This window comes from Mizuhopecten yessoensis, unplaced genomic scaffold, assembly GCF_002113885.1.
Source record: "Mizuhopecten yessoensis strain PY_sf001 unplaced genomic scaffold, ASM211388v2 scaffold11059, whole genome shotgun sequence".
Taxonomy (NCBI): Eukaryota; Metazoa; Mollusca; class Bivalvia; order Pectinida; family Pectinidae; genus Mizuhopecten; species Mizuhopecten yessoensis.
In genome coordinates, this window is record NW_018408858.1 from 1,091,772 (window position 1) to 1,107,304 (window position 15,533).

Sequence of the window (15,533 nt, forward strand, 5' to 3'; positions counted from 1 at the left end):
AGAGTCAGTCACGTGAAAACGCACATATATTTTCATGGGGCAATCATATTATATCATCCGACATGAAGCGTTCCTGCCTACTTCATTTTAAAGTTAAAAGTTTATAAATAAATCGGTCGATATTAACGATCTCGGAGGGTGCCTTCTTGTACAGTTTTGCAAGTTGTACTATACTTAAGGTGTTCGCTGTACCAGTTTTCAAGATTATCACACAACAGCTATTTAATTTTATCCAGAAATTCCGAGGTAAAACACAAGCCTTAGGTAATTGCTAAGAAAATAAAAAGATTTGACAATCAAGTAAAACATTTTCAAATTTATTTTTACAATTACCATAAATATTTACAATTTGATTCATACATTCGATTCAAAATGAATAATGTTAAATTAGTCGGAGTGGCAATAATATATTAGTATTGTTCAAAATATACAATAATTATATTTGTCAATCTCTCATTCACTATCGACCGAAAGCATAACAAATCACAACAGCATCTTTGACAATGCGTTGATGAAATGGGAAAAAACATTACTTGTATCTAAGTCTAGTTAAATGTGTTTTTCCAAATTAAAGAAAGTTGAAATAAATCAATTGATATTCATGAAACATGTATTTTTGTTATTAACTTTTTGTACATAGCATTAAATGACGTGTCATTGACTTTTGTCGAATTTTTGTTTTTAAAAGCGCCTTTCTGAAGTTACTCTGAACATTTACTTCTTAACGTTTGGACGTGTTTTTGCGTTTAACTATTAAAACGTGCAAAGCTCTGTCATTTTTGTTTATATTTACAGTTTGTCAATATAATAGGTCAGAAGAACGACACTTAAAGTAAAACAAAATGAAAACAAACATAATCAACATCGCTAATTTGTTCTACTTTTCTGCAGTTGAGTAATGCTTAATCACATAGTCTTACAAAACGAAAAACCACTTGAAATAGACGCCACGGACATACTGTAATGAATCATTCAACTAGTCAACAGAGACGTCATAATTGTAAAATAAGTAACTAAACAAACGGCGACATTCAACAATATCAAACTTTCAAATCTAAAATAAAAATCAATATGTATCTATATATACATTTGTATCGCACAATGCTTGAATTTTCACAACCTTTAATGTGTTTCTTTCTCTACACCACTGTTTTCAAACAAACAATCAAATAATGAACAACCAAAATAAATGGTATTAAAATGCACATTTCGCTTCAATCTGATTTGCGTGTACATTTTTATGTTTGCTCAAAAGAACGATAATAAATATTACATTGTTCATAGTTTTAGTGTTTAGACTAATAACATTAAACATCAAACAGAGATATAATTCACAATGGGGTATTCTCATTGTTAACGTATTTCACATTTGTAAAGATTGACATAACAATGCAGATAGTAACATTTCCATTTTCTTTACCAATCAAAATGAAGGAGGGAAAATGTTTTTGATGTTTTTTTCTGTGTTACACCAAGTTAACATAATTACACTATACATATTGTTTCTATTTACCCGATTCTTCCGAATCCATAATGATAAACATTGCAAAAATGACTTAATGACAGCAAAACAGTGTATACTCTTACATGATTGTTATCACATAGCATTACCAATTAACCACTAACGAAAATAAATCATTAACAGCAAATACTTATGAATATTCATATATTTCGTAAATTTGACTATGCAAATGTTTCCTCGTATAAATATTCAAATAGTTCCTTTGTCAGTATGTACATATCGGTAGTATTCTCAGCCTCTTGTCTAGTTTTCTTGATGAACGTCTAACTGTTTAGTTAATCTCTGCCGACACACGCTCTTAATACACACTCAGTATGAGATGAGGTCATTCTCAGACTATTTCACGAGATAACGGGTGATGTTTCGGTAAGTTTGTATCTGTCTGCATCGTTCCAGGTGAGTTCTTTCAGATAAATTGTACTTTAACGAAGCAATACTATAGGAACATCGAATCTCGCATTTAACATAATGCGTTACGTAATCACCAGAACCTGCATCATCCTTTCCATAACATGGGCTCCGAAGAAAACGCTGTTTGCATATATACACAGGGTTATTTGAAACACTTATCATGTACATTCATACATACCACACACAAATGTAATGCCATCACGAAAACATAAAGGTCACCAGTTCCACGGACGTAGTTGTATCACAGCAAACGACAAAATAAATTATGAATGAGAGGCTATGCTTCATCTAAGTATGAGTTTGTATGACATTATAAATATGGTACACATTCGAAATAACGTCTCCTCTTATGAACTTCAGTTCGGCCCTACCTTCAAATCCGTGTTATCAGAAAACAAAAAGTTGTACACCGACCACAAGCAAAGCCAATTTAATCACAGTCCCCAAATACAAGAATTTGACAATCAGAAATGGTTCAATATCAGATTCCAATTATTTATTCACACGGCCATTTACTTAAGTGCGTCCTTTGTTGCCAAGCTTCAACAAGCAGAAGCAAGTTCATATCTGCTCAACACGCTGCAGGTTAAACATGTATTAATCAAGTAGTATACTTCAAGAAGTATGTCTTCATATCACAACATCCGTCTACACCAGCGGGCAGGTGCTATCACCGTACAAACTGCTTCTTTCGATTTCTATTACCTTCTTTTCGTAGTCTTTCGCGTCTTTCACGCTTCTTTTTCCTTCTATAAAAAGCTCGCACTTGTTCTAATAAAGGTTGTTTCCGTCCTGAAATATATAAATTAATCAGGTTAAGAGGTGCATTAGTTGTGTTGTAATAATGACGTGCTTGGTTAGCATAAATTGGGATTTTTAACATATAACCATGGTGCATACTGACATACCAACTGGCTATATATTATCATGAACAGATCACAATTATATACACTTAACACTTAATAAGTTTTTTTTTTTTTTCATAAGAAGTAAATTTGTGACAAAATAAACCAAATTAAGGATGTTCACATCTGTGAAATCAAAACTTATCTGTATTTAACTTTTTTTCTCATACACATTTTTGGAAAAAGGAGGTCATGACATAGTAGAAAAAGCAAACAGAATTATATGTCCGTGGTTCGTTTTTGTGGTATGATCGGTCAAAGATACCAGCTTAACATAATATGTGATTTTAGGTGATTTGTTTGGTTTTGACCATTTGCAGAACAAATTCATACAATATCTTCATAGATGTGTTATCAGATATGTATGAATGTTTGCAGAATTGATAAAAATAAGTCAAATAATAAAATTTCTTAACATTATTATATTTTAGCTCAGAAAAGAAGAGTTACCCATAACCCTTATTTTTAAAGAAAAATAATATAGAAATTCTGTTACTAAAACTTTTTTTTAAAATATTTAATGAATAAAAATAAAATTGGTTCCTTTTTCTAAAACAAAAATGGGGGGTCCGTGTGGGTTTTTTTTGTCCCATTATTACTTGTGCTACTTTTCAACCTTTTCGGGGTCAAAAATCGAAGTGCTTCAGTTACGCTAAACGTGTGAAAAATACCAATCATGTCATTTTCCACTTTGTTGCATATTGTTTTCATCATAATTAAAAACAATTAAATTGCACAGCAAAATTGAACCTGAAAATGGCGACATAATGACAATTGAAGTGAGCAACCTAGTGTCAAAAAGGTGAAATTTTGGTCTTTGGTGAAGCGCAAGAATACACATTTTGAAAATGGCGCAAAATAGGTCATTTCTTTAAAATCCTTGTAAAAAAGAATTCTACAAACAACAGGCATCTAGTTTTTGACGCATTTTTCAGCTGCGTGTTTGCTATTAAAACTGATCATAACTGTTTAAATATAACAAAAACCAGTTACACGAGAACAAAACGAGACTTGAACGTGATTGAAACCTCATAAGAGTACATCCTTAAGGAAAGATGTTGGGTTACGGCTGGATATGAATTTGTTCGTTCAAGAACTTCCATATATACTGTAAAACTAGTACATAGGTTAAACTTATCGGTGATTAAGAATATCAATGAAATTAATTGTATACACTATAAAGGTGCCAAATATAATAGCATGCCCATTGTAGACCATTGTTTTCATCACAATGTTTACAAATAGCCCATGATCAATCGTTGACGTTAATTAAATAATAAATATTAATTAATCGCCAAATATGAATAATGATTTATTATCAGAATTGGTTTGGATAAAATATTGAAGATAATGAATCTTTGGTTCTTAAACAAAACATATTAAAATGTTAGTCCGAACACATTGTTATCAGAAAAAAGTCCGCTATAAATAAATGTACAAAACATGACACATCAATTAAATAAAGTGATGTCGGATTTACAAGTAGTAAAATCAATTGAATGATGTTCTCTAAAAACCCTTACATGCTTTTTAAAATCTAATCTTACTATTTTTCTTTGCCTTTTCCTTTCTCCTCTTAATCTTTTTATGTCGTCGTCTTTTCTTGGGATTTTTCTTTTTCTTCCTTCCCTTTTTTCTGTTTTTCCTTCTCTTTTTGTGTTTGTTGCTCCTCTTATCACGTTTTTCACCTGAAGACACAATGAATCAGAACATCAGGTTGTATAATATTGTTAAGAGTTTATACATGTATATAGTAAGGTCTAGTTGAGGTTCTTGTCTATACAACTTAATATTTGTTTTTATTCTATTTCAGGTTTGTCTGCACCTCCCCTTCTGTTTTAAAAGAAGTTTAGACCAATTTGAAAGTCCACCTCTTTTAGCCCCTAATGTCACCGATAAGTTCTTAACAACTGTATGGTGCAGTGTAATTCATTTGTTAAGCATTTTGCATCAATTTGGATTTCCCCTCTTTTGGCCCCTTACATCACCAATGAGTCCTAGATAGACAAACAGCTACATGATGCAGTGTAATTCATTTTAAGCATACTGTATCAAATACCAAATTGTATTGGTGCACTCGCCTGTTGTGTCGTATGTTTATATCATAAGACTTATTTGGACAGGTCATATTGTTGATTCCATGCATTCAAATAAAAATGATAAAGGCAATGCTTGAGAAGATATTACAGATGATCTGTTTAGAAGAATACTTCTAACACATCAGTTGCATCATGTGCCTTCATGAAAAGAAATACGTTTATTGCTCAGAAACACCATAGCACTATATATTGAGACACACATATAGAAAATAGACCCCTTAGGGCAAGTAATTGATAACATCTCAGTTACAATAAAAGACAAAAAGAAAACAATCAAAAGGTGTTGCAAACCTTCAATACAACATTTGTTTGGGAAGTTAAAGGTCTCTAAGAAAACGGATATCAAAGTAACATTTAACTTTTTAACGATGTGTACATATGTACTTGTAAATAAAGTTTGCTTTGGTACGTCTTCTCAAGTACAAGCGTTCTTTGTTTTGCCTAGCTTCATAAGTTTAACTATCAAATATTTATCAAGTCAAATTTTCAAAACATCAATATTTTCAAATATATGTGTAGCGATGCAGTTATTTTGTGTTTGTAATCTGATTATAATTATTTTGATTTTCAGGATATGAGGTTTTGTTTCCGGTGTAAATGATAAAAATATTTTCGATTTAAATATCATTAGAATATATTAGTGAAAATGGAGCACAAAAAACTGGTCCAAAAAAATCGTAATTGCAAACATTGGAAGAATATATCCTTTTTCAATATTACACTTAAACCAGATTCAAACATCTTATCTATAGCTTAACTATCAATCTTCTTGATAAATATCAATAATTAAGGCTATAATGTTTAAGAATATCTTGAAAGTCTCGATGTAGCGTATTTAAAATATCTCGACAGAACGCATATAATAATATATGAGCCTGAGATTAGAAGATTAGGTAAGAGTTTTGCAAAATATTGATTGGAGTTCTCGCCTTTTATAATTATGGACTTCTATACTTTATTAATAACAGGACACATTATAATCAATAAAGTTGATATATATCAGTCATGTTTATGATAAGTCTACTTTTGTAACCTTATCGTTAGCAATAAATAATGCTTACTTTTCTATTCTAGAGCAACTTCACTTTTGAAAGTTACATCAATTTTATTTTACATATTTTTCTACCTCGACACGGAGAAATGAAACAAAATTTTAAGCAGACACGTTTGTATTAGTTCTTTGTTATGAAAGGTGTCTGTTACCATACAGAAACAATAATTAAGGTTTGATTACAATAACATGTTGAAAAATGTATAATATCTTCAATTTAACATAGAAAGTAAAAGCCTCACATGTAAGAGTTAAAACTATTTAAATAATGTTCCCACGATCAAACGGACATGAATGAGGTAAATATTAATAAACCTCGGCCAAATTACCCACTCCTCAACGCTCTAACCGTCGTTTATTTTAGACCGGATGACAAGCAATGTGACATGCACTACACACGAGTAATTAATGACATTCTCTATTACAAAATATTGATACTCATTTACACATAGTTCAAAGTTCAAAGTCAAATTCTTATGTTGCTAAACCTAATAGAGACAAGATTATGCAAAGATAAAGAAACAGATACTCTTTTCTCTCATTTCCCTTTGTGTAATATGGAGCTGTCCAGGGTAAGAAGGGAGTGTAGGAAAGTTTTATCTTGCACCCCATTTCACGTGACGTGACGTAACAATGGCTCAACAATGACGTGACGTCACGAATTGGAACTCTCCGATGCCGTAATGCGGAAAAGGCGACGTAATGAAATTAAAACCTGTTACGATATATTTACCGTACACGTTAAAAAGATGTGATTAATTTTTCTGCTCAGATATTGTTTGCAAATATGGAATATGCTAAATATGGCTGGCTAATTCGTTTTCGTCTAAAAAGTTCTGGGGGAAAATTGAAATATTAAAAATGGTGGCCAGTCCAAACACATTTACATAGTTTCTGAGATTATTTTGGTGGTTGGAATGAGAGAAAAATGCTCTTTCATGTCCAAGGGTGAAGGATAGGCAAATTCCACCCTCGGGATTTTCGAATTTGGCTAAACCCTATCCTACACTCCTGTGCATGAAAGAGCCTTATATTATTTGTTTGGGAAATTCGATGTTTCCTGTTTAACTGGTTTACAAGAAATGTCGATATGGTAGAGAGTCCCTCTACTTTTTTTACTGCATACATGTCTTGATAAGAGTAGCTTTATTATTATGTCATAGTTATTCATACTGTGACATATTAGAGACCGCGGGACCCATATTTACTAAGAACAATTTAAAAGTATTTCCAGTTAAGTTGCAGAAATTAATATACATGGCAAATATCATAACTAATAACACAGTGGCTAAGCTCCTTGGTCCTTGACCCCAATGTACAAAAAAACACACATTTACCGATCTGCCTGATGGGTATGTAGTTGTGTCGGTAGTCAAAGAATCTATTGTTTTATCTATGTCTGCAAACACTTCAACTTTTTTTCTGCTCGCAAAAAGAACTAAGCTTGATCGATAACCAAACAAAATAATTTTCTAATTTTTTAAATACTAGCTCATGAGTTACAATATATTCGAATACCATTGATGATAAGGATATGGACCTCCTTCGTTTGTATTGGATTCTGATAAGCATTATATGGCTTGCTTTGTTATTTTATCCACCACGCAATTATCCAAATATCTTATCTAATCTTGTATACTCGAAGGTGGAATGAATGGAATTTGGTTTCAGCAGATCTCAAAAGAGACTTTTGCTTCATCGACGACAATCGTCATGAAAATCAAAGTCAGGTAAAGATAATGCCACGTCTGCAAAGCGAGAAGGGAGGTTGTAACAACAAACAACAAAGCACACTTATGAGCATAATAAAAACATCGACATTTATATCACACAAGAAAGCAGCATATTTCCCAGTGAGATCATAATAGCGATTATCACACTTGTCAATGGACATGATCATGGAAGAATGAAAAAAAAAAGAATTTAAAGTTATTGTTCCCAATTCTGATTACCTCATACATGAATTCACTCTCATATGAAAGCAAACAGGTGTTAGCCAACAGAAGGCAAAATTTGAACCTAAAGGAATGCCTACAGTCTACAGGAAACTCTTACCATCGAGCTCAATAAAGATATTTTCGACCAGGCACGCAATCATTTTCACAATTTCATCGTTAGTTTATATCAATATCGATTCTGTGATGTTTTCCAGAAAAAATGCAGCAAAATAATTCAAAACCATATATTCATATTTCCGTTGTTACAAAAACAGTAGTGTGATTAACTAGTACAATGTATTTTTTTCTCTACAAAATATCAGTTATACGGGTAGAGTTTCCATGGTTATTTCGTTATGCAGAAAAGGATAAAGTTATGTTATAAGATGCCTTATCGGCAAACATAACTATATATCTATTATGCAGGTTATTGAGTGTGGTTTGGAGATGAGGGTCAAAATATAGACCTATTTTTTGTCATCTTTTTGGATTTCAAGTAGCTGATTCTTTTTGAATGACTGAAATAATATATATGACGCACTCTAAACATTAATCGAATTCAACATGTTCTTGTTTTGCCATTTCTTGCATGTAAATACAGCGGAACTAATGCATAACCTATTTTGTATTGTTTTATGTAGTACTATTAACCTAGACATATATATATGCTCCATCATATTATCAGTAAGGTGTAGGAAAGGCAATCTTCCTGATTTATAGAGCCGTCTGTTCATAATTGTGCGTGGTAATTACACTATCCGCAGTCACATAGCTACCGTAATACAATAAAGACAATCTTGCTAATACATAACGCCTATTCATAGCTGTATGGGTTAATACTATACCATTGGTATAACAGCGAAAGGTCGCCCTGTAGCTCTACCACTTGGTGAAGTATGTGTGTATGTCTGAAACCTCTAGTTTGCTGATTATCACGTCTACACTAGGTCATGGCCCAACGGTGAAATAATATACAATGGCCGTGGATCAGTGAAAACAAGCGAACGGTGCTTGTTGCACATCAAAGCGCGAGACAAAATGCATCTTCTTTTACACACATACCGCTAACATCTTGTTCTTTCGTAATAAATAATCCCGTGAGAGGTACAAAGCAACAGCGGTGGTCTGCAATGAGGAGCTGCCTGCACACCAGTTTACATATGTTAAGTGTTAGTGGAGAAAGGCGTCACCGAAAAGATGAAGAAATGTGCATAATTTGATAGGACATATCTATTTCTGTCATGGAGCTGTCATGCATAAAAGTTAATCTCCAATCATACAGAGGAATGTAGAGATATTTCACTAACATACCTGACATACCCGAACAAAACATTCGATATACACGAGAGAAGCCCGAACCTTTGTCCCGTCTATCGTTAACGCGTGCTTTTTTTTGAGACATTTGAAAAAGATTTTTTGGTTTTATTTTGAGTTGATGAAAATATTTGGAAAAACATCTTAAGCAGAAAATTAAATTAATGATAATATGTAATAGTATGAATGCGAATGAAGTAATTCTGATGTACTCGGCCTCATTTCGATATAATATGCCTCTTAAGTTAGTTTGCAAATGTAATCTATATACAAATATTCGTCAAAATAATCAAAATCAATGCGATGATAATGCAATAATTTCAATATTGTGAATAATTTTCTTCACGTATGTTACAAAAACTGAACTTAATCGGGATGATTTGAATGTTTGTGAACGGTGCCAAGATTAAGTGATATCTTTACATCAAGCAACCAGTAAAATCGGCAAATTTATGAATCACTTCATGTTTGCGAACGTTTCTCTTTGCAATTATTCTACCAACGAATTGTTTGAGGAACTTTCAGTTGTGCTAATATATCAACAGCTCAGTTGTAGTGATGTGTAGTATACAGACACTCCAATTCTGGAAATATTCCTCAGAATGAATCATGTCACTGCTCTTAGACAAACGCAATCATTAATCTTTGATAAACCAATGCGATAAAATTGCTTACGTTTTTCACACACAGAACCGGAGAATCCAACTGGACAGCGACATCTGTTGTCGCCTATGCATAATCCTCCGTGTCGACAGGTAGGCTTACATCTACCTGTTGATGGAGCAAGAAGAAAATGGTAAATAGGTCATGACAATTACAGTGACTACATCCTGATATCGCCAAGCTAGCTAACTACACCAATATGAACGACAAGTTTAATGGTTTATGTATATCTGATAAAATATACAGCTGTTTCAGCATGTGATGACGTAGTAAAAAGGACGGGCAAATTTGCAATAAACCAAAACATCCTGAAAATAACAAAAAAATATTATTGTCTTTATTACTAAAAGCATTATCATTTCCATGTTGGACAACTCTTTCCTAGATCTGTTATGACTGATCTAAGCCACCACCTGAAGCGTACGTATGATTATGATTCTACTCTAATCGATTAATGTTTATTTCACGGTATTAAATGTATCAGTAAAGAGTTTAGGTGACTCACGTTTTTCACACAAGTCACCCGTAAACGCTGCCGGGCATTGACACTCGTTTACCCCAATACACACGCCACCATTTTCGCATTGGGGTTTACATTTGCCTGCAATACGAAAATATTTCTCATTTTAGTACTTTACTCTATAGTTAGTACCAAAAAGTTATTCTTAGTTATGTTTTAGAATAATTAGAATTGAAAAAAACAAAAATCGAAATAAAATGTATTAAACAATCCTTTACACAGTTACTGGCATGTCTCGTGCTAAAATCGGAATTATTTGGAAACAAATCATGTTATGTGTTATGCAGCAATCTGCAGAAGAGACTGTTTTAGAGAATTTATCAATGTTGGTTAATTGTAATCAACGCTAGGAAGTAAAGTTAAGTTAGAATTAGAGGCAGATAACACTGAACTGGTGGCATGCATATCGGGGTCACACCGTACATAACTAAAGACCAGTACAAACTGTTGTTGTTACAGCCGTACAATGTCACAGAAAACTTCACATGTACTCAACAACAGAATAAACAAACCTTCTCACAAACGCATTTTAGTTTTTAGTATCACATTTAGCAAAAGCATATTATATCAATTATATTTGAGTAGTGTGAATAAAAGCCCTTCAAAATAAATGATGTTTGATACTCTTCACATGTGTTGTGAATTGCAACAAAACTAGTGATACTTTCTTATTCAACATTTATCTGTGCTTGCATACAGTAGTATACAAGTGGCCTTTTAGCTGACTCTGCTTTTCTAAATCAGTATAAAAATATTGACACAGTAATGTACAGCAGCAGAATTATTCACACGAGAATTTCTACAACGCCAATTGCGTCTTTGCGTATTGCAGAGTTATCTTTTCTTGTGAGCAGGTATTGATTGATACGTCATTGGATTGTGTGAGACAATTACGTCGTTCTCTCAAAAATTGATGACGTTACTCTCACAAACCAATGACGTAACAAGCAATACCTGCTCACAAGAGAAGATAACTCTGCAATACGAAAAGACAGAATAGATTGAACAGTGAACATTTGAACATTTCTACATGTGAACAATTTCACTTTACAATATGCACACAATTCTCGTGCATTTTGTATTCAACACATTACGAAAGTATGTACAGCTTGTGAGCTGTAGAATTAAAATATTTGTGTGTAAACATTGCACAGCATATTTTTGTTATTTTTAACGACTTTCACCTTTACATGCTTTCAGGGGTTTTCCCAGAGGCAAATGGAAATAGTATACTTAAAACATCATCATATGAAATGAATCAGTAGAGGATGTAGTCAAGAGAAGCATTTTATTAATTCAAAGGTATGACATATGTTTGGAGGCTGTAAAACAAGTAAGAGTCGTAAACCGGTGCAATAAAATCCGCCTTGTAGTAGGCACTTGAGGTCTCTGTATCATCTCAACTGTGGGGTGACTGGAGTGCTTCGTTATCAATTTCATAACATTTATTGAACACAAATTACAACGTTTAAATTCATCGAGGGCTGCCGAGTTTTTATAATATGATCATTGCCGCATATTCTATTACGTTGGAAATGATGAAGTTGATTAGTACATAAACGGCAGCTGCTTATTATCAAATGATCTCAATTTGAAACACTTTATGGTATTTCGTCTTCAACGAAACCACTACGAACACCGTAAACACGTTAGTGTGCGTGGAGGTTTCTTTTAAGCCAGAAGACTTGAAACATAATCCATTTTCGTCTTCTATTTTTTAATCATTTATAACGAGAAACACATCTATGGTTAAAATGAATCTTGGACGAAAGTGAACGAATGTGTCTCTATAGTAAATACAATTATTTTCTATGCCTACATCCTAATTACAAATCATGGAATATCGGTTCATTTATATTAAATATGAGCATAATTTGAAACATTTGACTGATTGAAGCAAAAGTAACCTAAATTTTCAAAAGTATTTTAAAATACAGTGTAGAACTATACCGTTTAAATTATAGAAAGTCATGTTCTCCTTACAGTTCTTTTCTCGTCGCAGAAAGACTTTCTAAATAGAAATATCCTAATATTAGTTGATTGAAAGTGACAAAGTATCATGTAAAAACGAGTGACACAATGTAGTTTACACGCAGATTGTTGAAATGCTATATTTTGAATATTATAAACTAAATTAGTACTCGTTTGGCTCCTTCTGGTTTCATAGTTTGCTATACCTGATAGCGTGGATGGTCTGCTACCTTTTTTTACTCAATGAACGGTACATTCTACAGTCTACTCGTGATAGCATACTCTAAATTCCTTCTGGTGTTTGAAAAGGTTCTGAACATAATTACACTGCTATAACGTACATGTGTTATCCGTATAGCGGCTGTGGCACATGTACGCCTTAATCCCAGAAATGGTTAAAACCAGGCAGATATAAATCTGCAATTTTCAAAATTATACCACGAAATGACCTGATCCAATACCACCTCTTTAGATAATGGGTAATAAATTGATTAACTTTTGACATACGAATTATATTCGAAAATGTCTACAGCTTTACAACTATCGTATATAGTTTTATCGAGCGCATTCAAGTCAACATATTGCATATAGCTGTGATGTTCTGAAGTGCGATTTGTTTTAATCTATGTGTAAAAACACAAATTTGCAAAATGTTGTATGCTTGCTGCTTCGAGGTTTTTAAGTCTGATATGTATCTTTATCAAACATATTCACGGTGTGTAGAAATTTTCGGATTTACCTCGACAAATACAATAACAGAAAAAAGCGAGAATGAAAGTTATTGAACAGTAATGTATAAAATCTTGAATATGAGTTTTGATTTATTTTTGTTTCACCACATTTAAATATAGTTTTATTTTAGCAATGCTACTTTGACATTTCTTATGAAAAACGACACATTTGAAAAAAAAAAAAAAGAAATTACATTCGAATATTTTATACGAAATGTTAGAACATGCATCCAGGCTACGATAAAGGTGACGACATTACACGTGTCAACAGCATAGCGTCACGTTCCCTGGTCACGTGACAGTGATAAAGTTAGCAGGTGTTCGAAATCGATACAGATAAATCTCACCCCGGAACGCAAGCACGTGACGTAAATTGACAATACGTCAAGTACTCACTGTATAACATTGACATTGCGTTTGTTGATTTAAGTCTTTATAATTAAACTATTTCTAAAATAAGATTTCAAAATGATATATTAGCTCCCAAAACAAATGTTTATCGTGGGCGTAGCTGATCTATAGTGACGTATGGAGCATACAAGGTCACATGGACGAATGACGACAAATATCCTCAACAGGAATGTAAGACGTGGCATGTACCATCCGATAAAGTGTATATTGTAATGTATTTCTTTATGGAAGTACCTAGTCATGTCAAAAATAAAACGTATTATGACATTCTTACCTAAATATTTCATTTATTAAATATATTTTGTGTTTCTATAATCTTCAATTCATTAAAATAAATAATGTATCTATACATATGCCAATACACTATTGAAGATACAACGTACACATATCTAGCTATTCTACCTAGTCTAAAGACCAAGCATTGTATTGATCACTCGAAGCACTACACAAGGCGATATGCGTCTTTAACCCTTTCAACACTGTAGACCATAATGGACTCATCCAGATCAATGTATGGCAGAGTCTACTAAAGTTACATAGGGGTGAAATGGTTAACATAATGCTTTCAATGACATCGTTTTTGCGATACAACTTATCAATCGTTTTCTTTTCTTCCATTCATCCACAAAACCAAAATGTTGTTAGTCTCAGAACACTGATTTTATATACAATCAATTGGCAACAATATTATAACACAAGGACTGATTTCATATACAATGTACTTGATTTCCTCAACAGTCTGTTATAAATAATAACTTAAAATGTTTTCAATTTAACTCTTTCCATTGTCACCTAGTAAAAACTACACTTGCTATTGTAAGACTTTAATTATTTCACAAATATTTTATGACACTGAAATGTATACGATGTTCTCAACTATTTCCTTCTGAGCAGGTTTGAGTAGTTTTAATGTAATTTTGATATTATGAGTAGAATATCTTACTGAATCTACAGGCTTCTCCATAGAAACCGCTAGTACACCAGCACACATCCTCCTGTATACAGCGTCCTCCGTTTTGACAGGGCTGTTTGCACAGAGCTACAATAGACATAACAATAATGCACACACCGTTTGTTTGTTTGTTTTATAACTAGAAAACAAATCAAGCATTTATAACCGTTTAAATATACTCATGTAGGTAACTCCTTTTCCATGCATCGGTATGAATAAATATATTTATGTATATTATATACATGTCCAACAAGACTGTAGGTAAAACACAAGACCCCAAAACAGACAAAATGGTAATCTTTACTTGTGCAAAAACAGATGCACAAGTGAAATTAATAGGAAGAAAATGAACGAAAGACAGGTTTTGTAATGGATGCTAAAAACTAATTTTGGTTTCCTCGATGTCCCCAAACATTGAGCACAAAATAATCAGGGTAGTGAAAGGAAACCTTCATTAGTCGCCTCGAACGATCATGTAGTTGGGTAGTTAGGGGCGATTATGTTACTCGAATTACTAGAAAATTGTGATGTGAAATTGAAGGACCTTATGATCTTTTTTGGTTAAAAAAAACCCTTCTAATACTGATTTAAATCATATGTTTTATCTTTGGCTGAGTACTTATGGTTAAATTTAGCTCCAGGATAGAGATAATGCTGTGACATCTATGTCATAATACTGTAACGTCTATCTCATTATAATGTAACAAATAGGATATAATACTGTAACGTATATGTCATAATACTGTAACGTTTATGTCATGATACTGTAACATCTATGTCATAATACTGTAACGTCTATGTCATAATACTTTAACGTCTATGTCATGATTCTGTAACATCTATGTCATAATACTGTAACGTCTATCTCATAATACTTTAACGTCTATGTCATGATTCTGTAACATCTATGTCATAATACTGTAACGTCTATGTCATGATACTGTAACATTTATGTCATAATAATGTAACGTATATGTCATTATACTGTAACATCTATGTCATAATACTGTAACGTCTATGTCATAATACTTTAACGTCTATGTCAT

General features: G+C 32.8%; 1 protein-coding gene across 2 annotated transcripts in view; it reads right to left on the reverse strand.

Annotated features, from left to right (window-relative positions):
- Positions 1 to 309: 309 nt before the first annotated feature.
- The window catches only part of LOC110465190 (wnt inhibitory factor 1-like), a 64,053-nt gene continuing 48,829 nt past the window's right edge, over positions 310 to 15,533 (reverse strand). Inside the window, exons 8-12 of one of the 2 annotated variants that reach the window (XM_021520850.1) lie at positions 14,479 to 14,574; positions 10,408 to 10,503; positions 9,915 to 10,010; positions 4,386 to 4,526; positions 310 to 2,725 (exon numbers count right to left, since the gene is read on the reverse strand). In XM_021520850.1, coding sequence (XP_021376525.1) covers positions 2,604 to 2,725; positions 4,386 to 4,526; positions 9,915 to 10,010; positions 10,408 to 10,503; positions 14,479 to 14,574 — 551 coding nt within the window. In that variant the 3' untranslated portion in view covers positions 310 to 2,603. The remainder of the gene's footprint in view (positions 2,726 to 4,385; positions 4,527 to 9,914; positions 10,011 to 10,407; positions 10,504 to 14,478; positions 14,575 to 15,533) is intronic. The other variant, XM_021520851.1, reaches the window with a different exon arrangement.